This window comes from Lates calcarifer, linkage group LG13, assembly GCF_001640805.2.
Source record: "Lates calcarifer isolate ASB-BC8 linkage group LG13, TLL_Latcal_v3, whole genome shotgun sequence".
In the NCBI taxonomy this organism is placed as follows: domain Eukaryota; kingdom Metazoa; phylum Chordata; class Actinopteri; family Centropomidae; genus Lates; species Lates calcarifer.
Window position 1 is genome coordinate 5,422,207 of NC_066845.1, and position 25,717 is coordinate 5,447,923.

Here is a 25,717-nt window from a genome sequence, read left to right on the forward strand (position 1 = left end):
ATAAGACAAAAGCAGTTTTCTCTGTTGTGACTCTTTTAGCTGAGCCCATGTCAAAGTTGTAAAGTCTTTTAAAACGTAGTTTATTAGTAGTGTTGTATGGTAGTATGCTAGTTTAGTAATAAAGTAAAAGTAAAGTAATTTACTAAAGTACTATGATATGGTTAAGTAATTTAGTAAAGTAATATAGGTAAGTAAAGTGGTAGAGCTCTATTATAGTATTTAAACTTTTCCAACTTTTTAACTTTCCAGTAAAATATATTTTTCACTGTCTGATAAGCCCTTGTTTCTGACTCTCTGCTGCTCCAGGTCCTGGTACCACACAGGATTTGATCCTTTAGGTTCTGCACGTCTGACGGTCCCCACCAATCACATTACGCCAGCAGTCCCCTCTGCATTTGGAACATCTCTGTGAGTGCTTTTCAGTCTTCACTTTGGGTGTTTACCGCATTTATGAGCAACGCCTCTCACATTACATTTGATACGTTGTTATTTTAAAAATATCAGTTATGGTTGCTTTAATTAAACATACAGAAAAGAGGTTCTGAATTAGTTTATTTTCACAGAAGCGCAATCATTGATTACATTACAACTGCACTGAAATTATAAAAAAAGTGAATCCCATTATTTTCAGAACTAGCAAGCTCTACATAACTATCCATCTCAAAGTGTCTGTTGTGATTACAGTATCAGGTACATGAACTACTGACTTAAGGTCAATTAGTCATTATGAGGAAATAACAGACTGCTGAATAGTCAAGCTGAGATTGAAAACTGGTTTAGATTTTAATCGTTATCACTTCACCCAGTACATCTACCAAATGGTAGTGGTTCCTCACTCTAATAGATGCTTGTACTAATAGAAGTATACAATGACTGATTGAAACAGCATCATTTAATGGATTCATGAAGACCAATGGTTAATTTCCCCCTTTGATCTTTAAAGGCAGGCGTGGTAAGTGCATATTTAGTGAGGGCGGACCAACCAAGTTAAACTCTAACCATCTGAAATAACCTTGAATTATTGCTCCTCCTATTGCCATGACAAAAACTCATTCCTATTACTCAAAATGTGATACAATGAAGGACATTTCATATTTGATCAACATTTTACAACTGCAGTGAAAAGTTAATTCAAATGAGAGAATTCATTCCTAAGTGGTCCTTATAATCTTACTGGGTAATTTTTCTGCATTTCTCCTTGGAGGCAAAGCATGTTAAGTACGCACACATGAATCAGGACAAGAAAAGTGGACAGACGGAGAGAGCCGGTAGGTTGGTTAGCTCTTAAAGTCATCTCACAGCTTGGCGTAGTCCTTCAGGATGACCTCCAGCTTCTGACTCAGCATGATGTTCCCTCTAACCTTCAGCTTGCCAGAGAAGAACGCCTAGCAAAAAACAACAAACGCACACTTGATTAATTTTTTCCAAGAAAGCACAAAGTCTCTTCTGAGTTCTAGCTGGTTGGCTTTTACTCTTTTTCAAGTACAGAGGGAGTCAAAGAGGGCCAGTACGCCTGCAGCTAACAATACATACAAATGAAAAAGCAAAAAGACAGAACTCGGGCAAAAGGGAAAATGTGACCATTGCCGCTTTGGCAGAACTTCTGAGGATGTGAAATGTGTTCCTCGGCTAAAATCAATCGCGGGATGGCGGTTATGACGACCCCTGGATGACAGTTCGTAGCATCCCTTTCAACTCTACCGACTAATCTTTCCCCAGCTGCTCCTTTCATCGTCTGAGAGGCTGGAAAAGACCCCGCCTGAGGGATCTTCAACACCACAGCAGCCTGCTGACGCTCTTTGTAAAGAGCACACAGGCCTCAGATCAATATCAAGGGCTCCAGGAAGCATATAAATTCTGCACAGCGATGGCCACTCCCTGTGACAGATGAGATGCTACAGACATAACAAGTAGCGTCGATTGATTACCCGCGCTGAGTGCTTTCTGAACTTCGGTTTGATAGATCACCGCCCTCCATTTTTTTTATCTGACATGACGATACAAGGGAGAAATCATTATAGATTGAAAGGCTCTTCAAAGGCACTTTTGCTTTAATTAAAATGTAAGCTAAGTGATTTTAACATCAGAAGAAAATACAGGATTTAAAATATGATGTTGTATTTTCACCAAAACCTCAATATTTCAAGGTATTTTAGCATCTGTTTTGCAAAACTTAAGCCAAATGCTCTCTCCTGTGAGCACAAATGTTTTAAAGATATGTCAATGTAAAGCAGGAGTTAATGTGATTCACCATCACAGTATAAAGAAAGAAAAAAGAGGAGGGAAAAAAACAAGGCCTGTCACAGCACAGCATGTAAATAACCCTTTTGTTAAAGCGTGTCACATCAAAAGAGGTTCATGGTAACTGAAGAGGCCTGGCCACTTGTTTGTTACCTTCTGAGGGTTGAGTTTCCCCTGCACAACCTCCATGAAGTCTTCATCTGACACTGCGAAGGTCACATCTGCCTTCCCATTGTAGGGGCCTTTGTGCAGGGAGCCGCTGCCGTTCTTCAGATCAATGGCTAAAGGAAGACAGTGGGAGAAAAATAAAGCGAAGGCAGAGACAGAGGATGGAATAAATCAAAAGCACTTGACAAAGCTTCACTTTCTCTGGGTTGGCTGGTCTTGTCTGCTTTGCCTCCACTACTCACTTGGTGCTTGGAGTTATTATTCAGTCATTAGCGCAGATTTTGTCTTACTTTTAATGGTTTATTTGACAGCTTGTTAGCAAAATGTCAGCCTGGGTCAAATTAACTTGTCAACTTTACAGCTCACGCTCATATTTCAACCTTTGTTTCATGGACCAGTGTCAGAGCGAATCATGTTTTCTGACTGATTTCTGAGCAACTGACAATGTGTTAAGACCGCAGAGGAGGAAAACACTCTCCACTAAACTTGGAGTGAGACACTGCAGTGAGCTGCAATAGAATAATTTAATGATGACAGGAGGTTCATGGTGTTACAGATCCATCATAGAATCAGTCAGATCCATCTTAGCAAATACCGACCAACCTTCCCAGTTGGCAGAGAAACCAGGTTCCAAAAGTTAGGTACAACAGGTTCAAGTCCTGATTTACCACATGTACATAAATGCACCATCCCTGTTCTTATAGCTGCAGACATACATATGTTTATGTTTTTTACTGCTAAAAACCTGAATTGAAATTATATTACATATTACAATAACACTCTATTAGTAGGTGTGTTTTATGTGTTTGTCCAACATTCAGTACACTTACTCCACTGTGCACTGTTCTTGCCATCTTTTGTGATCTCCCAGCTGAACACAGCATTCACCTTCTTGACCAACTCAGAGCCCAAGTCTTTAATACGACGGCCGATCTCTGCAAACACCAGCTCACTCTGAAGGCCTCCTCCTCCCTGCACAAAGGTAGACATAACAGAAATGCGCACAAGGTATGTAGAGGTCTATTTTCGTATCAAAAGTACAAATAAATTTTGTCTTAATTATCTGCAGAACAAAAAGGAAAGGAGCATCTGAGCTATATGAAGGAAATCTGATGAAAGAAAGAGAAGGATGATTGTTGTTTAGATGAAGTATTTTCAGACTGACATACTTGAGGAAGATTTTCTGGAGAAGCACCCGATGCAGCGTGTAAATCCACGTAGGCCCCCGATAGCACAACGGCATCTGTCTCTTTCACCTGGACGAAAGAGAAGAGCATTGATCAGACTCATTCAGCCACAAATCTGTTCATGTTGATTGTAATCCACACTAATGCTAAATACTGACTTTGCACTGGATGTGAATCCTGTTGCCTTCCTTCCACATCTCAGTCTGTAGTGACTGACCTGGCATCACTGGCTTCACAAAGCGAACCTGAGGAAATATGATGAAAGGGCAGTGGAGTCAGTGGATCTGTAATTAAATAATTTTATAACATTTAACTGGACTTGATTCATTCTGAGTAGTTTACCAGTCATTAAACCCTGATAGATTTCAGTGAAAAATTCCATGGTTCAGCCACAATCCAAAAGATTTTTTTTTAATTGTAAAAAGTTTAAAACTGTACATGTCAATGATCCTCATGCAAGCACATTTTTGAATTCTTATCCTGATCTTTTTTCTGTGAACTCTGTGTTAGAAGTCAGATTAATCAAATTCTCTTAACAGCACCAATTTGTTGTAAATCAGTTGTTTTAACCTGATTAGTGCCTCCTGTTCATGTGTAGATATGCCTTTCTGAGATTTCATTTGCATAACTGATAACAAAAATAAACAATTAAATTTTAAGATTTTTTTTTTTAATTAAAAACCTTGCCAAAGCTCTCAGTAAACTGATGAGTCATGGTGAGATTATGGTGGACAGAATATTAAAACTGTAAATCTATTTTTGTTACTTCTGTAAGTCTGACTGGGTTTAAATCACAAGTAATGCTTACATACCTTGATAGCCTTGAATCTGGAGGGGTCGTTGTCAGCAAACTGCTTGAGGACATGTCTCGCAGCGAAGCCAAATGAGCACAAGCCATGCAGGATGGGAGCTTTAAAGCCTGACCAAAGAGCATTTTTAAGCACAACATGTTTAAGCATACATGAGATCAAAACACATCATTTGGCCTAAAATCCCAGGGAAAGATTTAGTCTTGACCAAAATAAATTAAGGCAGTTACCAGATGGAAAAAGACACCCACTAACCCACAATAGATCTACAGACTCTCACCTCCCATGGCAGCAAAGCTGGGGTCTATATGCAGAGGGTTCCAGTCTCCACTCAAACGGTATAAGGCTGCCTGTGACCGCAGGGGAAACAGACGTTATTTAGATCTATATCTAATTCATAAACCCCTGAACTTTTCATACACAAATGTGGGATGAAATTAAATTATCATGAAGGCAATAGAAGAGATACCTAAAATAAGAATGGCTTTGAAGTGATACAGTTGCAGTCATTTAAATTGCTCAAGGGATTTCATTTTTTATATTCCCTCTTTCTTTTTTATTTTCTGCTGCAAACATACAGTCAGCGTTCTTTTTTGGAGACAGTACGAAAGCCTTGTTCAACACTTTGCCATAGCTTCACATTTTGTCTAAAACTTTCTGATTATTACACAGGCATGAAACAGTATGTCCTTATTTCCACTCACATATTATCAATGCAGCTGATTTATTCTGCAGCAAAAACCCACACAGACACACTCACTTGGTCTCTTGTGGTAGAATCAATCACCACAGCATCTGGTGCCCGTTGAGGTGGCGGCAGAGGAGCCTGGAGGAAATAAAACACAAATAAAACTAATCAGATATGAGGGAACATTTATTTAGGATGTCATATTTTGCCCATTTTGGTAAAGTAGATTAAATATGAAGTATATACTTTGGCTTTCTCAGAGGTTCTCTTGCCTCCAAAGCCTCCAGCTCCAACCACAAACACTGAAAACTGATTGTAGCACACCAGCTCGTTGCCACTGTAGGTGTTCACTGTAAAGCAGCACAAATATGGAATTCAAATTCTATCCATGGTACAAGCACTATTCAGAGCTTTTACTTATATAAAATTAGCAATACCATAGTGAAATAATAGTACAAGTTAAGTTGATATTCTGCATACATATTAGTATCACTACAGCATTAATGTGTGAGCAGCATATTAATGTTGCAACAGGTTGAAATGGAGACAATTTAACATACTATGGGGTAGTGTAATCTATAACAAATCATCATATTTAGTAAAGATGGTGTAATATCCTGTTTTCCAAACTGCTATAAAAAATGTACCCATGTAGAGTTTTTGAACACTAGTAGCACTATGAAGCATTTTTTTCCTAGTATATTTATTAAGTAAGAGATGCAACAGTGCTTCTCCAGCCAGATATGAACCAGGGACACTGCTGTTCATGGTCGGGGTCCTAACCCCTTAACTATGGGGGGACACAACCATGTTTTTGTCTGCGAGTCCCTGATTTGTTTGTTTCAGGCTTTTCCACTTTCTCAACAAAGGGCAGAGAAGAAGACAACTGCTTGTTAGCAGTTTTATGAGGAAGGAAATCCATTCAGTGCATTTGTTACACCTCAAGGACATATAAGATGTGTTTTGGAAGATACATTTGTTTGTTTACTAGAAAACTCTAGAAGGTACCTACAATATAAATAAATGTAGTGCAGTACATTTGCCTTTGAAATTTAATGAGGTACAAGTCTAAAGTAGTAGACTTGACTTTACATCAGAAAAGGAAAATACTCAAGTAATGCCTTAAAACTGGAATGAGTAAATGTACCACCACTGACTATTTTACATTTTTAGTTACGTAAATTCTAACTGCACCGTCTATATTTTGTTATTAATAAGCTTTGGGTGTATTTCTCATTGTGTTTCAGAATGCTGCTCTCATTAATATGCAATAGAAGTTGACTAACAAGAGCCAACATTACTCTAATTATTAAGTTAGCATCACTTCCCTGGCAATCACTTTGAATGATGCACAACAGAAGTGCCACATATTATGACATTAAGCATAACAACACAGTGAGGAGAACACCTTTTCTTCATTACCGCATATTTATCAGTGAAATTAGAGCAGGAAGAAACAGCTACATGAAAGCAAACTGTGAAGAGACAATTAACAGCTGTCACAAGGAATCAAATCCAGACTACAGTTGCTGTACTGGCTGCTGAATTTCATTAGGTCAACTCAAAATATAACCAGGAATAAAGACAGACAAAGCTGCTTCTGCAGGGCATCACTGTGACGTGCTGTCTCACCCAGAAATAACTTAACTTTACTCAAGGAGGATAACAGAAGCTGACTGGTTTAGTGTGTATAAAGAAATTACATAGATTTTTCCTCTGTGAATCCTTAGGGAACGTCAGGTCCCATGTTATTTGTTTTAAGTCGGATTAATTATAGATCAGAGTGGTTCTAATATCATCCATCTCTACGGAATTGTCAAACAGAAATATGAGTCGTTCTCAGTCCATTATTTCAATCCCGGAAGACACAGACTATAAATTAACTTTCATTAATTCAGCCTGAGAGGCAACTTTCAGGAAAAGACACATTAAAGTGATGAAAACAAATGAATATGAAATAAATACACTATATGATAAAAGCTCTGCACCCTATGGGGCAAAGAAACTCACCATCCAAGAGGATGACAGCTCCAGACCCTTTGTCCAACACATCAGCTATGGTGGCCTCAGAGGTGAGCTGACCTGAAAATGGATTTCACCCATTTACTTTCCCCATTTACTTATGTATCATAATTTAGTCCTGCATGTACTGCACCTAGCCCCACTTCATGCCTGACATGTATTATCATTAAGTCATAGAGGTAAATGTCCCTGAGCTCATGTAACAATACTTACAATACTGCAACAGTGTCTTTGAGAAGTCCTGTAATACCTAGTACCAAGTGTTGTTAAATTACCTCCTGTGTTTTTCACATTTCATCAGGGATTTATCTTTTTGAAAAACAAAAGCTTAGCTCTGTGACTTAAATGTGATAGCAAACCATGAGATGCACAAACTGACCAGACTGCCAGACTAGTCCATATGTAGCCAATTCCTCAGTATGGACATGCTATAATAAGATTTCAATCATATGGTCAAAAACCTAAACCTATCATGGCTGAAGATGTAAACTGGCCAAGAGAGGCACTCACTTTCGAGTCTAAATTAGCTATTAAACTCAGACTGGTCCCAGTTATAGGACATGTTATATACAGTAACGTGAATCAAGGTAAAATGGCTGAATGGGACTCTAAAATAGCTTTTATTGTAATTAATATAATGTAAAATCTACAGTATTACATTAAGAACTTATATAAGCCAAACTGTATGTACTTAAATAGCACAGAAGGAAATACCTGAGGTTGGTAGAGGTTTGTAAAGCTCCAGATACTGCTCTCCATGCAATACCTGACACAAAACATTAGAACAGCTGTGATATATAATCACACCACAGTCTTAAAGCCTTATTAGTATGAGTAATGTGTGAATGCACTATTGTTGTTCTTGTGTGCAACACTGTGTGAAATAGACCATATGGATACAAATATGCATATGCATATATACAGACAGCAATGTCACAAACATGCATGCAGAGATATTATAGATATTAATACATATTTTTTCTAACCTGTGTAAAGTCGATGTTGAGTCCAGGGACTGAGCTCAGCCCGCCATCCATCATGGCTGCCTGAGAGGGAATGACCCCAAAGGTGGGGAGGCAGCTGAAGTCTGGGTGGCCTTCATACAGGAACCTTTATAAAAGTGTTAAGAGTTACTGAACTGTGAAAAAAAATCACACTTTCATAGGAATAGTTTACAGATGAAGACAAATAAAAATAACAGCACAGATGGCTGCACAGGATTTGTAAGCCTGAATAGATTCCAGTGGGTTGTATTTCTCCTTAGAGGTCAAAGTAAAAGTACAGTGATTATCATTTCTTTCAGTTCACTTTCAGACAAGTTGACCTGTCACACCCCTTGAGGCAATTATAGTCACTAACGCACTTAGATACACACCTAAGATGGTCCGGGTCTTTGGTGGACATGCCGACCCCCAGTGCATAGAGGATACACTGTGTGTGGTTGAAGCTGAACGTGGATGGTGGTAATTTTTGTCCCACTGCCTCAGCCTGAGAGGAGAGGGGAGGAGAGTCGTTAAGTGTTGACTTTGAGGGCAGAACATGAAACTGTTATCCTGTAATTTAGACAGAGAAAATTAATATGCAATTTTAAGCGTTTGCATAAAAGTAATAAGGTTCACCTCATGGTAGATTAGCTCCAAAGCTAAACCCATGAATACAAATGCTTTGATAAACACTACACATACAGTCAGTGAACTAGCCAGTCTTTGGAAAATACCACACAGGTGGAACATAAATACATATAGAATAAATACATATTTTTTGTCGGTGCTTTTTTAGGAGGTAATAAAAGAAGTAAATGCAGCAAAGAACACATTGAGGAATGATGAGGAAAGAAACATTAATAAAACAATTCAGCATTTTAAAGTGACAGGTCCACAGTTTTTCATGTCCACCCAACAACAACAATAGCTTCTTCCCGTTGAGATCATCCCTCCTGTTAAAACAGGCTTTTGCACAAAATGGGGGCTCTACATGTAGTCCCCTATAATTTACTTTAAAAGAACATTACAAAGTTATCTTTTAAGGAGGAATGATTACAGCAAAAACTAAGACACTCAGTCAGTTCTACATGCCTGTCCAGCTCTTGTACTAGAAAAATAAAAGGAAAAAGTAGTCAGATAACATCAATGATTTATCGGTCATATCCGCTCCTGTAACTGGATACGCACCAAAATGTAATGTCTACATCCCTGACCCATGCCCCATCCCTCTACCAAGTTTGGTACAAATCAGTACAGTACTTTTTATGTAATCCTGCTGAGAAATAAACAGACAGACAGACATGGGAGAAAACATAACCCCTACCTGACTATCGTTTGAGGACATAATATATTTTTGGGGAAAAGAAAAGGACAGAAAAGACAAACCTAAGAAAAGCACAGAAAAACAAAAAAGTAAAGAAATAAATACAGTTAGGAAACAAAATTGAATATAAAAAGCACCAAAATGCTAGAAAACGCATCTTAGGATTGAACAAGATTGTATCAGAAGATATACCGCTTAGAGTTGGCACAATTGCCTGTGATCAGTGGAACCATCCACAGTCATTAGTTTGAGGACCTGTGGGATCTCAGAGTTAAGAGGAATCAGCAGTTCAGAAATGTACTCCTGGGCTGGACCAGGCAGAGCTTTGTGGGTGATCAGCACATTTTTAAAACAGACCCTGAACTTGAGCGGTGTCCAGGACTGAGAGGCCAGAAACTGAGCAGCGATGTTCGATTTGTGCTTGCACTTCCGTTAACGAGCACCCTGAAAATGGGCTCAATACTCCTGAACAGAACATTGCAGTAATCAAGTGTTAATGACACAAAGTCACGAATGCCTTTTAAAGCCCATGAAGAACCCCAGTTAATCCCAGCCAGAGATCCTCTGCCAGAGCTTTGTGAGAACTCAGGACTCTAACTGATCATGAATTTTCCATCATGGCTCCTGTGAAGTCTGGAAAAACCTGTACAGATGAAATGCATTATAAAATCAATACCACCCTTTTCAGTGATTTGTATAGTTTATTATAATATTTATGTTCATCTGTCTTTGATTATTTCTTTTGGTCTTTTATTTTAAAAATCTCCTGAGAGTCAGACCTTCATTAGTTGGGGGTTCCGCTCAGTATCTAAGCTTTTCCAAGACTGCACTCTTCTGGACAGAGACCTCAGATGTTGTATTTGCAATCTGCTGGAACCACTCTCCCAATTTGGGGGTCACAGCCCCCAATGCTATCCTATTACCACTGGGACCACTCTGGACTTCACCTTCCACATCTGTTGCAGTTATAACTTCAGCCTGTGGTACTTCTTCGATTCTCTTGTGCTAGGATGATGTTACTGTTAGCTGGGACTGCCACATCTATCACAACTACCCTCCACTGCTCCTCGTCAACCACCACTATGTTGGTTGGTTAGCCAGCAACAACTTGAAGTTCCACAGGGTCTTAGTTCTGGTCTCAACCAGTTTAAGTGGTGTGTCCCATTGGGACTTTGGGGGCATACTGATGTTCCCATACACTATTCTAGCCACAGGGTAATTGCTTGCAGTGTGCACTCTCCCAGCTTGCATCATACACCCTGCTACTATGTACTGGATTGTCTCAGGGGCATCTTGCAACCTGCACCTGCCTCCATGGATCTGGTGCTTAGGGCATGTTCTTGTGCTGTCATGATCAGAGCCTCTGTGCTGTCCCTCAGACCTCTGTTAGCCAACTAACATCCCTCCAAGCTTTCTTCATCTTAGCTTCCAACCCCTTTCACCATTCTCTCTCTTTGTGTTGTATTCTTGATCTTATAGCCAAGTATCTCCAGGATTAGTGTTGCAATGGCATAAAGGAGGTCACTTGATTACGTGATGGTGGTAGTTGTAATAATGGGTAGAGCTGTGTTAACATCTGCACGTCTCTCCTGCCTTGGGACTTTGTCAGTGAGCTGGAGGAGTCACATCAGGAGGTTGACGGTGTTTAGTGTGGCCACAATTTTAATCCTCAGCTCAGTGAATGCCGCTGTCATGACTGACAACGGGGTGTCGTCTAGCTCTCTCTGTGATAACATTACAGTCATAGTAGTCCTGCAGTTATTTATTTGTCATATTAACAACCACTGTGTTGAGCTATTGTTGAAAATAATATTGCTTGGCAGACTGGTGTGATTCACTCTCTGTGTAATACCATCTCTCAGTTGGTCGAAAATTACTATAGAGCCTGACCTCTGGAGGCCCACCTTTAATTAAAACTGCATTTAAATGCAGATGCGGGAAACATTCTGCTTTCAGAACCAGTCCAACATCCCTGCACTGGGGATTTAATATTATACGCCCTTTCACAGACACACAGAGATTAAAGCTACAGTTAAGAAAGTACAATAAAAAGCAGTAGTGCTGGTACATGTAAGGTGCAAGTCAAATTTGCCACTAACTAGGAGAGAAAAAATCAAGATAAAATGTTTTTTTAATCATGATAGAAATTCAGCTTGTACTGGTGGCCTTGTGGTTTACAACAACACATTACATTAAGACTTTAGTTTAGCTGCACACTGCTGCTGACATTTTATGTGGTAAACTTAACTGAAACTAATTCAGTCAGTGAAAAATATCCGCTCCTCATGGCATTATAATATTCAGTTTTTGTTGAAGCTGTTTTAGAGAGCGTTTGATTCAACTCTGTGATCATTTTGGAGGCTGCAGCTTGCGGTGCTGCTGAACTGTATTGCGTTATACAGAAAGGTGTATGTTATTTTGTCTACCCAATGAGGGTAGGCTAAATAATAGAAACCCCTCTGTATAATGCAATACAGTTCAACAGCACAAGCTACAGCCTCCAAAAGAGTCACACAGTTGAATCAAAACCTCTCGGAAACTGTTCCAGCTAAAATGGAACATTGTAACTTTGTGATGCTGCTGATATTTTTGCTTTGAATGCCTTCTCATGTCACACGACAATATCTGAGATTATTAGACATCTGTACAGTGGGCGATAAATGAGAAATAAATGCAAACACAGCAGGGGCACAGTGTGACTTCAGCAATGTGTGCGCCGTACCATGACAAGGACAGAGATACAAATGCAACTAACACTCTATATGTGTGCAGCACTGCCCAAATATACCAAATACACACACAGACACACACACACTTATCACAAAGCAGAGTCAGCTGAGGACACAATGGTGATGTTTGTCTTGAGGCTACATTGTGACTCTGTTCCAAATCTCCAGTCCAGACAACCACACACAGATACACACACACTAACACACACCCCTGCCAGAGACACAGTGGAGAGGACACTGATAGCCGAGACAGAGTGTACTGTACATAATTTAACATTTTAGGAACTGAATCATGATATTATTGAAGCCGGTTGGTGAGTGCCGTTAATGTCTCACAGGATGTAAAAATGAGGAGATCTGATCAAAAGTGAGTCACATACCATTTTAAAAAAAGTTAATATCTGTCTACTTATGACTAAGCTAAACATGCTGATATTAAAGTAGGTTTACCATGGAGTATTATTGATGTTTTGATGCATTTAAAACAGAGGATATAATAGTAGATATATTGATGATATAATAATCATGCACAATGCACAATAGTGTTTTTTCATGCAGATATTTGATAATTATATTGTTCTCATTTCAACACATTTTTATGCTGCATCGTGCTTCAATTTTCAGCATAACATCTTGTTATATTGTATTTATAGTTTGTTGCATGGTCCCATGTTGGATTGAATTTGGGTCTTTTGTTTTGGTTCTTCTTTTAGTTTTTGTTTTTCGGTTTTGTTTTGTTTTGTTTTGTTTAATATTTGATATTTGAACAACTCTGGAAGTTGTGTTTAGGTTGTTATATAATGAAATAACACCCAGCTGGTCCAAGCCATCTGAAATATGTAAAATTACACTAACAAAATACTGCCACATATATATTTATTATTTCTTTTTAGAGTTGGCATTTCCACCTTTTTACTGACAGTCTGGTCAGGAAAGATGGGGAGGGTATAGCACCTAACAAATGTCCCTGGTTGGAATCAAACCAGAAACATTACGGTTTCATTGATGGGTATCATAACCATAGTGTTAGTCAAACTATGAGTAATATTTTTTGTAAAATTATGATACTGGTATAATGACTACATGTTGCACCAGTCTCCACACTGCATTAAATTGAGCATTCATCTTGATTATTCATCACCATTTATTAAACTGTGATGATTGTGGTCTGTGCTTAATCAGCCATTTCTTTTATAATATGGAGACAATACAATTCAGAATGACAGTTTCTAAATATTTGGGGAGTTTAACACAGTAAGATAAGGGTTCAGTCATCTGTTTGATATATTACAAATACAGATGAGTCTATGGACAAAGTATCACTACCGCACACAACAACTATCTTAACAGGAGACTGTGTCTGTGGATAATTATTTGATGTTATGCAATTATACTTGCAGCTCAATGAATTATTTAAGCAACTCAGCCATGTGTGAGCTGTAACCAGTTCACTTTCTGTGATTCAGTAACAGGGAACATAGTGAAGTGAGGGAGAATGTGTCCAGGGAGTCATCGCTGCACTATTGTGCTCTGACATCTTTTGTATGTCACATTTTAAAAGCCAATCTGAGTTGTCACTCGTCTGGTGTGTCACCATTTCGTATTTACAGGAGACATCAAAGTACTTATGTATGTTGAAGGAACTTTGCTGAAAAGGTTCTTATCATCTCTGACTAAATACAGTGTGGTGGTATTAAAGAGTCATGAGCGGCCATGTTTGAAACAGTCTGAGAGGTTACAGCTCCACACAGTCTACAGTGGGAGGAATGACTGCGTATAAGCAAATGAGATGGAGAATAACACAGATGCACATAAATTAACAGTGGTGAAAAGTCCACAAAAAAGGGTTGCACACAAAATCCAATGTTGCAACAATTCCACTTTTAGTCAATGGGTGTGTTAAGTCTTCCAACAGCCCACAACTGAATACAAATATAATTAATTTCAAAAATTCAACATTACAACATACAGCAGGCAAGAGAAAAAGAGAAATTTAAGACTTCTTAATACCTTTTTAACACCTTTTTTGAGGAAACAAATTCAGTGATTTCTGAAACCTGTAAATACCCTGTACATTGCTGTCAAAGGAAAAAGCAGCAATAGCAGTCTCTACTCACAGGATTGATCCCTGAAGTCGAGGTTGCAGACGCTGCAGCAGCTGTTGGATTTGCACCAACTTCTCCCTCTGACTCCACTCGAGACAGCACACTCACAATTGACTGTAGAGACTCTATAGAAAAGGTGGGAGATGACAAATGAGTGGAGGCACACCAGACCAAAACACTGCCATACAGGAAGATGTAGTGACAGATTATGAATGTGATTCTTTGATGCCTCAGACCATGCAGAAATACAGAAATATAACTGCTGCGGGTGGTAGTTTCATATTTAGCATACAGGCAATCTTCTCATCTAAATCTTGACAAAAAAAAAACAATATATGAGTTTAATTGGTTTGACGTCAAACGTAAACTTGTATCTGAACTAACTTTGGATTGGTTCTTAATTTAAGATGACCAATTTTATCATAATTACACTTAAGGACATAAATGTATCTAACTCCTTGTTAACATTAAATAACCAAACCGAGAAACCTTGATGATTTTTCAATAATGTGGAAAGTTTAAGATCTCTCATATCTTACTTGTTCACATATCGGGTCTTTAAAAGTCATCACCCAGATATCTATTAAACCTGCACTTTTTTAGTGAATGAGCTTGGGGATTTTTTGCTCTGACAGCTCCAGAAAATTCTTTATCTCAAGTTAAACAGATCAAAGTAGAGTTAGATAGAATTCCAGGGAGATGTTAACACATACTAAGAATTTAAATCTAACACACTGATCCAGGAGTAGCTTTAAAATGGATGGACAGCCATGAGGTCCATAGGTGTATGGTATTAAGAATAAATATGACCAGTTCTCTGTTTAAACAACATTAGACTAATAACATTAGTTGTTTACACATTTAAGAGGTTAAGTACACACTCTGTGTTGTCTAAAGATTGTTTGAAAATTAAATGTAAATATATTCACTCAGGTAACACAAGCAGTGAATACCTATGTAGATTGAGCTAACACAAACAATTGCAGACAGCTGAGCAGAACAGAGTGAGACTGGGAAGACCACAGCTACTAATTACCGTCACTCAGTGGTAGGCAGTTACAAAACAGAGGCAGCAACAAGTCTCTGTAATAAGCTACAAATGAGGAGGCACTACAAAGCCATGCTAATGAGCCCAGCTAGCGCCCTGTGGGACTGCCAACCCGGTTCAGTTAATGTTAGCACTGCCGCCCTTTCTTCGATTGTACATCTGAGAGCGTGGAGAGGGATGGAGGAGGCGGAGAGAAATGATAATCAACATTTGCCACCCTCTTGTTTGCATGAGACCTTTCGGGAACAACATTAGGTTTGTTCATACTCAACATTTTATTTACCTTCGCTTCTTTTCTCCGCCTCATTCGCTTGATCTCTAACACCATCTCATCCTCACTCTGTTTTGCCAAACTCCCTTTACATACAGATGAGCTGATAGTATATAAAGGCTGTAGTTTCAGAGGTTTCTCACACTCACAAAAGCTCAGTCAAGCTCAATGATGATACCCTCTTCCTGTACTGTAAGCATGTCCCAGTTGAACATTTACCAACTTAGCTTTTTTCTTCTCATATCATAGCAATCTACCAGTGTCATACTAAAATAAACGTCAGTGGCCCAATGATAAAGATCAAAATCTTGCACTCCTTCAAGGTCCATTTCATTTACAAACCCAATTTTCTAGCTTTCAGCATTATTCTACAAATTGGTGTGAATCACTGGAATACTGAAGTACAGTATTTGCCTGCATTCTCATAACAGGATGAATTTAAGATATTTTAAGACCATTTTGATACCACACAGGGAGCATTATCTGTTTCATGATCATACCGGCTAAAGTATGACATTACAATGGAAAACCACATAGGGATGATGTGACTTGTAATTATTTATTATTATACTTCATTTCTCCTGCATCTAGGAAACAGAATTCAGTGATTTTAAAGACTTTACAGCTCGCTGGGTCTCACCGTATACACACATCTTCTTCTCATGATTTGACTGTCTACAGTTTGTTGCAGTAGCAAGCTAAAGCAGATGAATACTTTTCAGAAGCTAGAACTCTAATCCACTGCTAAAATCATTTTCTAAAACCTGAAAAATAATTGTTACTTTAGACAACCAGGCAGTTGGCCTACACATATCCAAAGATCAATCTGTGCAATGATCATGGTTATTTAATTCATAAGTATCTGATAACTTTGATTAGATTCAGTGTAGCAATGCAGTGATCTGCAATCTGAATCATTCTGACTCAACACAGAATGAGTCAAACAAGTGAAAAGCAGAGCAGTAAGGTTATGAGGAGGAGTGATCACACTCAGATCTGGACTCAAATAAAGAAAATTTGGCCTCAGTAACTTTCAAGCAGCAATTGTGTCTTTACTGGTTTTAAGAGAAATTAGCATGTTCACAATAAATAACCATTAAATACAGAAAGAATGCCACAAGTCTATATTTTCATAAAGATATAGACAATGACAGAGACAATGCGTGTGTTTACGCCTGTGTTGTACCGACCTTGAATATTAGTAGGCTTGGTGGCATCTGTAAAATCACAGATTTTTTCCCACTGGTCCCTGACAGCCTCAGGATTCATGGGTTGGTTCTTCTGTCTCACAATGTCGCCCTGAGAACGCTCCCAGCGCACTGCTCACATGGACACACACAAATAAAGAGGTCATTGCATAGTGAAAATCACACACATACAGCACTAGTGAACCAGGGGCTAATGAATATCATAGATGTATATGGATATTTCCTCAGGAAAAATACATAGTACTCACATTTACCAATCCAGCCTGCACCGACCTGAAAGGAGATGAAACAAGAGCAGATGACACACAAAACAAATACTGTCTCTTTATGGAATCTGAATACGTCACTGGTGCATTACTGTTCTCAATGACAAAAGAACAAAATCCTCACAAAGCTACAGGCAGTACAGCAGGAGTGAGGCCTTACTAATCTTACTGAAGAGAGAGAAAGAACATGTTTTTTTGTGTTTTTTCTGTTTACCTCAAACAGTCCACCATTTTCTTGACACTGATCATGACAAAGCCAGAGGACCAGGGGAGCAACATACTCGGGCTTCAGAGATGCCACAAGATCTAAAGAAAACAAAATATATACAAACACAGTACAATCAAGCATCTTTTTATTGCATATCTGTTGTACAACAAATCCTAAAGGAGAGCTACTGCTTCAGGGTCTCTGCTTGGTAGTCAATGTATTATTAAAAATGATGCTGCTTGTTTAAATTGCTAATTTTGAAAATACAAGAAGTACATGGTCTGAGTTATCACATAAGCCTAAAGCATTTGTCCTCTTTGCTCAGAACTAACAGACGTGGGTAACTAGTCACCATTTATTCCTAATCATTTTCAAAAGAGGATTATAGAAAAAAACTGAATAAAGAAAATACCCATGATATTATTTTTGTGTATATTTAGGCTGTGGTACAGTATACAGTACCTGCTGGACAAATACTAAAGACAAAACATGTGCTAATACTGGTATGTGAGACAGGAAATAGAATAACTTTTGGGAAGACAAAAGTTTGGGTGAAAATAAGTTAAAAACTGAACTTGAAGTCAAGTAAATATGGCACAGGCTTTTAATTGCCTGTATGAACCACTAAAGATTTAATACCAGACACCATATGTAAAAGAAAAAGGCATTATGCCTCACTGCTCGCTGAAATGTTAAGCAAGATGAGTTTTGTTGTTTGTTTTTCAGAAAAGCCTGAGTCAGTGAAAGCCAACATATGGAACCAAGTCATTTACTAAGGTGAGGCCATCCTGTGACAGTTGGCACAGCGCAGTGTGACAGATGCTACTGTAGACCAGCACGGCAGGGCAACAAAACCATTCCTTTAATTTGTCACTTAATAACCCTGACAACAGAGCTGTAGTCACAAAGCATGCACAATATGCTCATGATGTGAGGACATTTACAGACACTGGGTTTGATGGGTCTAGATGGAGTCATGAGATTAATTTAAAACACAGCAGACAATGCTAAAAATAATTGCCTTTTTAATTTGCAAACAGATTTTTGATGTTAAGTTTTTTTGTTTGACATATTGTTCATATGCAACATACAACATCCCATTCTTATGAGCTGTTCTTATCTGTCCAATGCTGCATTACCATCTGTCTTGGGAAATATTTTTGACATGATAATATAAATGTTTCATCAGCATACTTACATGTTTTTTGTGAATTTGAAAGCACAGCTAACACCTACAGTAGAATAAAGAGGCCAGAGCCGCCTGTTTAAATCAAGGGCTGACACATCAAAACTTTTAAAGCACTTACAGGGTGCATGATTTCATCATGGCTGTTGGAACAGCAAAAAAACCACAGCTCCTGAATATTAGATGACAAATTTGCATGTCAAACGGGAGTGCTGTTGCCTCAAATTTTGTAAATCAACATTACATGGGCATTACATTATGCAGCTGCTCTAGAGAAAAAAAGAAGGAGCTGTGGTTATAATCCATTTGTCTATTTTGGTCTGTACAAAAAAAACAAAAAACATGTATATGTGGGAACGTGTGTGCACCCAAACACACAGCAGAACACCATCATATGCATTATACAGACCAAATGCACGCAGTCATGTAATCTCTCAATCTCTCTGCTTACCTGGGGGCATGACAGTCTCTGTGAGGCGTGACCCTGCAACAGGGGCAATAGTGTTGCAGTGGATGTTGTACTTGCGTCCTTCGAATGGCCAAGGTGTTAGACAGCCCCAGCATGCCCAGCTTGGCAGCGCTGTAGTTGGCCTGGCCGAAGTTACCATAGATGCCTGCGGCTGAAGCCGTCATGATGATTCTGGCCACAGACAACCCCAGGCAACAAGTCAGTGTTAATGCAAAGTGACAGGCATCACTATGGAGTAATGGGAGACACAGACGGCACCCACATACACACATAATCTTGCAAAGTGGTACACACCTTTCATGCATGCACAGACCGCTACTTTATCACTGATACAGAACTGCACACAGTTAAATTTACTTAAACGTTCTACTTACTTTCTACTACTACTATGCAGAAATAAACACATACATACTGACACATGGTCTCGCACATAGAATTTTGCTAGTAAACTCACGCAGAGAGTTCACTGCAGTCAAGTAAAAGTAATGAGGTTAAGCACCAACGCTACATTAACTGTAGGAGACATCTGAGACATGCTGGCTCACTGGTCATCAGAAAGCAATGATCCATACCACAGGACATTCATGAAGCACACTGCAATGGAACCACCAGCAATGATAGAATATTTTTCAAATCAATAACTTTTATGGACTAAAGTCTATGATTCAGTTACTCAGGGAACCTTTCACACAACCTTTCAATTTTTTAAGAGCATTATATTATAAAATGTTGCCTTAGGGACCTGATACATGGTAGAAATATGTATGTGTGTTCCTCCATGCTTTCACATAGCTTTATTCACATTGTCCACCCTGTCTGTTGTGGAAAGTCAGGCCATTTTCATTTTGTTCTGTTATGGCTTTACCTTTGACTGCACCATAAACTCTTGTTTGGGGTGACTGCACAGAAATATTGAATTTGAAACTTCTCCCATGAGCACTGCAAAACGTATATTCATACTATAAAATCTGAAATGATGATGATTATTGTGTTTGTCTCCCTATATAAAGTTAAAATATTTTTCCCATCAAAACCTTGGTATAAAAGCTGCATTATTTGCAACTGTCTTCTACTTTTCTCAATTATACGCCACTCAAGCTCAATGCAGTGAAACATTCTGCAAAAAGTGACTTTTATGTTTATGAACTAGTCTTGTCCTATTCATGTAGAGCGGGATGTATGCATTTGTGACAGGCAACTGCAACATTCCGCAAATTGTTATTGTTTTCACAGCACAAATTTTTCTTGTCATAGCAGGAAACTCACAGGTGTAATTAGCAACATTAATGACTATTCAGTATTAGAATGCAGCCATTGTTAATGTTATTAGTTGCACCCTAGTTTGACAAGTCAAAATGTCCTATGTGAAAAAGGCCTGTTGACAAATCCCTGTTAATGATAATCTGCATTGGATGTCTGTGTAAGTCAGCAGTGTCACCATTTTCCATAAGTAACTGATAGCGCCTTAAAAATATATCAGCCCATATTTGCATACATCCACACTGCTTCAAGTCAATATAAATCATCCACTGGATGTTTCACTTCTCATTCAAGAGACTTCTCCAGCAGTGAAGAATCTCAGCACCGTGATAAAATATCTTCTATTCTATAACTTCAGACTATTGAATATTTGAATTTTTATGCTGTGCTACTCAGAAGAATGAGACGAGCCTGCACAGACATCTTTGCTGCTTCTTGTGGAGTCATCAATTTAAATAGTCTTTAAATTGTTCACAGATTAACCTACAGTGCTGCATAACTAAATTAACAAATTTCCTTCTTTCTTTGGTGATTTACATATTCATATCAAATTTGCTGTCTTGGGCTTTTATTAGTATGCAGATTTTTTCATTTTACACCATGAAACCGATGGAGCCAGACATCTTAAAGGGTATCAAGTGATTAAACCCAGAGTCAGAATATGTGTATAATAATGTGATGGCAGGCATGTTTTATGTAATCATTACCTCAAGTGCACATCCTCAAGAGTCCACTTAAAATGCAGCACATAAAAATCTCTTTTAAGTATCCGTGGTGCTTTAACTGACATCTGAATCTGGCCTCACCACACAGCATTTCATGCCATGCTGATATTTTCTTGATTACAGTCCAGCAATGGTCTGTCTGCTGAGGATACTGTAACTTTGTTGGACCTAACAAGTCCAACCCACGTAATAAGAGGATGGCACAGTTTGTATCTACGTCAATAACTGTTAGTAGCTGGGCTAGTTACCTGCCAAACTTTTGGTTTTTCATGTGATTCCAGGCAGCTCGAGTCACCAGGAAGGAGCCTCTCAAGTGAACTCTTTGAATCAGGTCTGAAATGGAGTTTTAGCACACAACACACAACATTACACTCTGCACTGTTATCTAGAACACTGTGGATCAGATCCAGCTTACAGTAGATTTTCAAACTCCCACACAGACAGTCTGTTTTAAAGAGAATGTACTTGGATGACAAACCCAAGTTAAAAACAAATGTAGTCTTTTACATATAGCATAGATGATGATATGATGTAAGCCAAGCAAGAGGAAATAATGTGATGGTATGCTATGACCCCACATACAGTATGAATTAATGAGAGTTAACGTAAATATCACAAATAATTTAATTACCCCAGTCCAAATCACTCGTCCTGGCAAATGATCGGTCACGAAGAATCCTTGGAAAAGAAAAGCAGGACAGTCTTTTCAGTCTTTGTGCCAAACTTAAGGTTTTCTTTTACATGATTATAGTGGCCAATATGTCCATTAATATGGTAACTGCAATCAAATGGCCACTCTGAAAACAGATTATGTGATCAAACCTAAAAAAAGCGTGATTATTGCTATGAAATGACTTACCCAGCATTGTTTACAACAACGTCTGGAAGGAAAGACACATTACCAAGTTTAGTGAATTAAAGTCATAACATCACTAACAATCATTTAAGTGAGATATTTTGATCATGCATGACTTGAGATAAGTATCAACTCTGATAGCCACAGCATTGCAGTACAAATATAATACACACCTATTCTTCCAAATGTATCCAGCGCTGTCTGAATCAGTTTTTCTCCATCTTCTACAGAATCTTTATGTACACAACAGGAAATTGCATTTTATAACTCAATTCCAAAATTACCATATCAAGTTTTGTCCTTGATAGTTCAGCTACAGTTATAAACTTGATTCTAGGCTACATTTGTCATTGCATGTAGGTTTATAGGTAAACAATGTGACCTGTTACAGTTACAAGAAGAAGAGAAAGCTTTTGAAAAGTTTTATTGTGCTCATATACAGGAGAAACCAGACAGCCTCACCTGCTCAGTTTGTTAAGCAATGATGTGTGAAATAACATTTTTATTGATTACTGGACATCATTGTTTGTTATAAATTGGATACAAAGTTATGCCAGCTTTTCATGTAAATGATACTTTTGTATCACACCTGCCAATTCTGAAACCACATATGAAACACATTGATCAAAGTCTTGTTTTTTTTTTTTAACTGTTTCTTTCTATATATGTAAGATGCACAAATATGAAATAGGGAGACACATTTGTCTTTAATACTCACTAACAGCTTCATCAGTACACTGTTCAGACTGACAAAAATCAATACTGTTTTTGAGTCAGTCTTTACATAAGCTAAATACTATACCATGAGCAGTAAAGAACAGATGGAGAAAATTATGTATCAGAGAGGAGAAGACATAAGACAAGAAGGCTAGTCCAAACTTCTCACCATAGTTTGCCACGGCCTTGCCTCCCTTCGCTCTTATCTCCTCCACCACCTTATCAGCAGCTGCAGAACTCTTTCCACCCCCTTTAGTGTCTGCCCCAAGGTCATTCACTTTATTGCAGCAAGAAGAAAAAGATTAGCAATAATGGGGTGAGTTCTGCAATTCTCCACGAGTGATTAGGTTAGGAGAAAAGTATAGCTAAGCTGATTCCTTGTCAGAGTTCAAGGGCAAGTTCAGTTCAGGCACCAGGGAAACTATTATTTTGGGAAGGACAAATATTTATGCCAACATCTGCAACTGTGCAGTCTAAAAAGTAACATTATTACTTTGACGACCAATACAATGCTCATTTCTCTGTAACATGTCTCATTCTGCTATATAACTCATCTCCAAAAATCCCTTCAATCTTGGGATGCACCGATCAAACTTTTTCTCTCCCCATACCAATTTTGATACCTCAGCTCAGGCTTATCTGCAGGAGGCCCCCTCCCACTTTTAAACCTTTATAACTCACAGCATGAAACTAATGGCAATATTATTTTAAGTAAGTGAACATGACACACTAAAAACTGAGTCTACCACCCACTGTCACTGAATGACATTGTATTTACTTTAACACACTTATTTATTGTAAATTAGTTATGTCAAGGCTGATATCTGATCATAATATGATCAGTACCTGCAGCAGTCCTAACCCAGTGTATCAGATCAGTGCATCCCTGCAACCTGGGACACCAAGAATCTAGAGGTTTTTACTTGTGTCATTTCATTTACTAATGTTACATAAATTAAATCACAGTGACTGCTTTTGTGTATATGTAATCCGCAGCAAATTATATGAACATGTGGTAAATGGCAAATATTTTAATAAGATTGTTACAAAGAATATTTGATTAATGAAACATGAAACTGATGTCCAGTCCCTACCAACTAAGATAAAACATCTGCAATCATGCTGGGCAAAATGTCAACATGCACACTAACATAGCTGTCTCTCCACAGCCAAAACCAAAAAACATCAATTGAGGTTACAAGGGTTCACTTTCAGCAGGCATTTCACTAGGTATATAAGATCAAGGCCTGGTTGCACTAACTACACTATGTTCACTATACCTGTTCTAAAAAATAAGGTATAAGGGGCTTAAAATGATGAGCCACTGTTTACCTACAACTGAGGCTCCTCTTTCAGCAAAAGCCAGTGCATATTCTCTGCCAAGGCCTGTAAAGACAGTAAAGAAAGAAAGAGAAAGAGATGAGTCTTCAGAATAAAACATTCCATTCAACATCCACTGCTGGCAGGGGCAACATAGTGAGCGGAATAGTGGAATTAAGTTACCAGAGCTCCACTTAACCTGGGATTGTAACACTGTTATCTTGTGTTATTTTATCATGCATTATTAGCATGATGAGTAAACTATTACTAAAGTAGTGGTATCTAAAACAGAAATATTTTTTTCTCATAACACAGTAATTGCTCTGCGTTGCAAAGACAGAGAGTAAAGGGGAGCAGAGAGGCAGACTTAAGGTAAGCCTTGAAGAAATTATGTGATTAAAAAAACTCAACATCAGTTAGTTTATTATAGTGTTTTCATCAGTTTTAATTATGGAATTAAACCTTGCGTAGCATCAGAAACCTTTGATGACTCAGGCTGAGTTATTATTTAACATGAAATCTGTATTAAGACCAAGCAATCAGTTTGAGCAATAGCAACTTCTACTTATGTGTTTTCAGATTAATACTCACAGTACTTACATATCTGACTGTGCCTTTGGGTTTCTAAAATTTTAATACACTGTAGTATCCTGTCTTGATGAGGGGGCCAGAGTTAGATGGCTTTCCACACTTGTCTATATTCAGGGTGTAATGAAGACCTAAAAACTATGACAAGCATGTTAAGGTAATGTTTCACACAGTAATTACAGTACTTTGAGAAAAGGGGCTGAAATATCCTGAGATTTCGGATTGATCAGACTTTCTTAAATGTGTTTTAAACACTTCATTATTAACATGATAACCACTACAGATGCACTGGTTTACACACCTGAAGCATTAAATAGGGTAGGGGAAGCCACTGAAAATGAGAATACAAATATACGAAGCCCATATTTTTGTGCTGGCCTCTAACTGTTGGGGGTGCTGGTGGGTGTGCCCTTTCACACACTTGCACTGGGAAGATTATTATTCATTGCGTTGCATGTACTTTGATCCCTGTGTTATTCAAATGCAAAGGCTGGCAAAGGTCTGCTGCTAGACTTCTATATGTAGAATGTGATCTATAGTTTCATCAACAACGTTGTTTCATTGTTTCCAGAGGGTTTATAGATTGTTTACTTTGACGACTTTGCGACTTGCTGTTGTTCCGCAGGTGTTAGCAATCAACAAGATACCGGGACTGACTGCTGAACGGCTAATACAACAGGATTAAAGAAAGACGTGAGCATTTGCTGTTTTAATAATTTGCATCACATATTTACTAAACTGCTGCAACTCGGAGGTTAGCATTTGGAGCTAACGTTACAAACCCTATGTAAGCATAGTAATAGAGTTAGCAGCAGTGACAGCCTAGCTAACGGTCAGTTATATTTGCACGGCGAGTTTACCTCCTCCGGCCCCGGTGACAAGCACGACTCTTCCCTCGAAAGACAAAGACATTCCTGTGTGATATTATTATCTATTTCTGACCCGTAGCGGAACAGCAGCTACAAGAGCAACTGATTCTCAGAGACAGCAGGGTGAACTTCCACAAGTTACACTTCCGCAATCACGAGGGGGCGGTCTGAGTGTTGACCAATCAGAGACCGAGATTTTATTAACCCTATTTTCACCACCATTGATGTTCCACATGTAGACTTCTTCAATATTTCCTCACAGCTGCAACAGTTAGTTGGTTAGTGGGATCTGGACTGTAAGTTGAAAAAAAAAACATCTGAAAACTCTGAGGTTTGATGGACATTTTACTGTTTGATTAATCAAGAATAATCGGCTAAATAATAAATCATTAAAATAATTGTTGGTTGCAGCCTTAATTTTAATTCTTATAAAATCAGTTTATTTATGTTAATTTGACAAAATTAGTGTC

At 38.4% G+C, this 25,717-nt stretch overlaps 1 protein-coding gene across 1 annotated transcript; it reads right to left on the reverse strand.

Moving 5' to 3' along the window:
- Positions 1-535: 535 nt before the first annotated feature.
- Positions 536-25,420, reverse strand: LOC108882142 (hydroxysteroid (17-beta) dehydrogenase 4). The gene is given in 26 exon segments (XM_018674465.2): positions 536-1,385; positions 2,395-2,522; positions 3,240-3,381; positions 3,579-3,665; positions 3,755-3,841; positions 4,409-4,515; positions 4,686-4,755; positions 5,166-5,231; positions 5,340-5,443; positions 7,104-7,175; positions 7,830-7,881; positions 8,102-8,225; positions 8,491-8,603; positions 14,269-14,381; positions 16,766-16,894; positions 17,032-17,056; positions 17,264-17,355; positions 18,895-18,976; positions 18,978-19,083; positions 21,146-21,230; positions 21,529-21,575; positions 21,757-21,778; positions 21,927-21,986; positions 22,640-22,747; positions 23,803-23,856; positions 25,239-25,420. Coding segments are annotated over 26 exon segments (2,217 nt in total). The 5' UTR covers positions 25,291-25,420; the 3' UTR covers positions 536-1,295.
- Between the last annotated feature and the right edge of the window lie 297 nt (positions 25,421-25,717).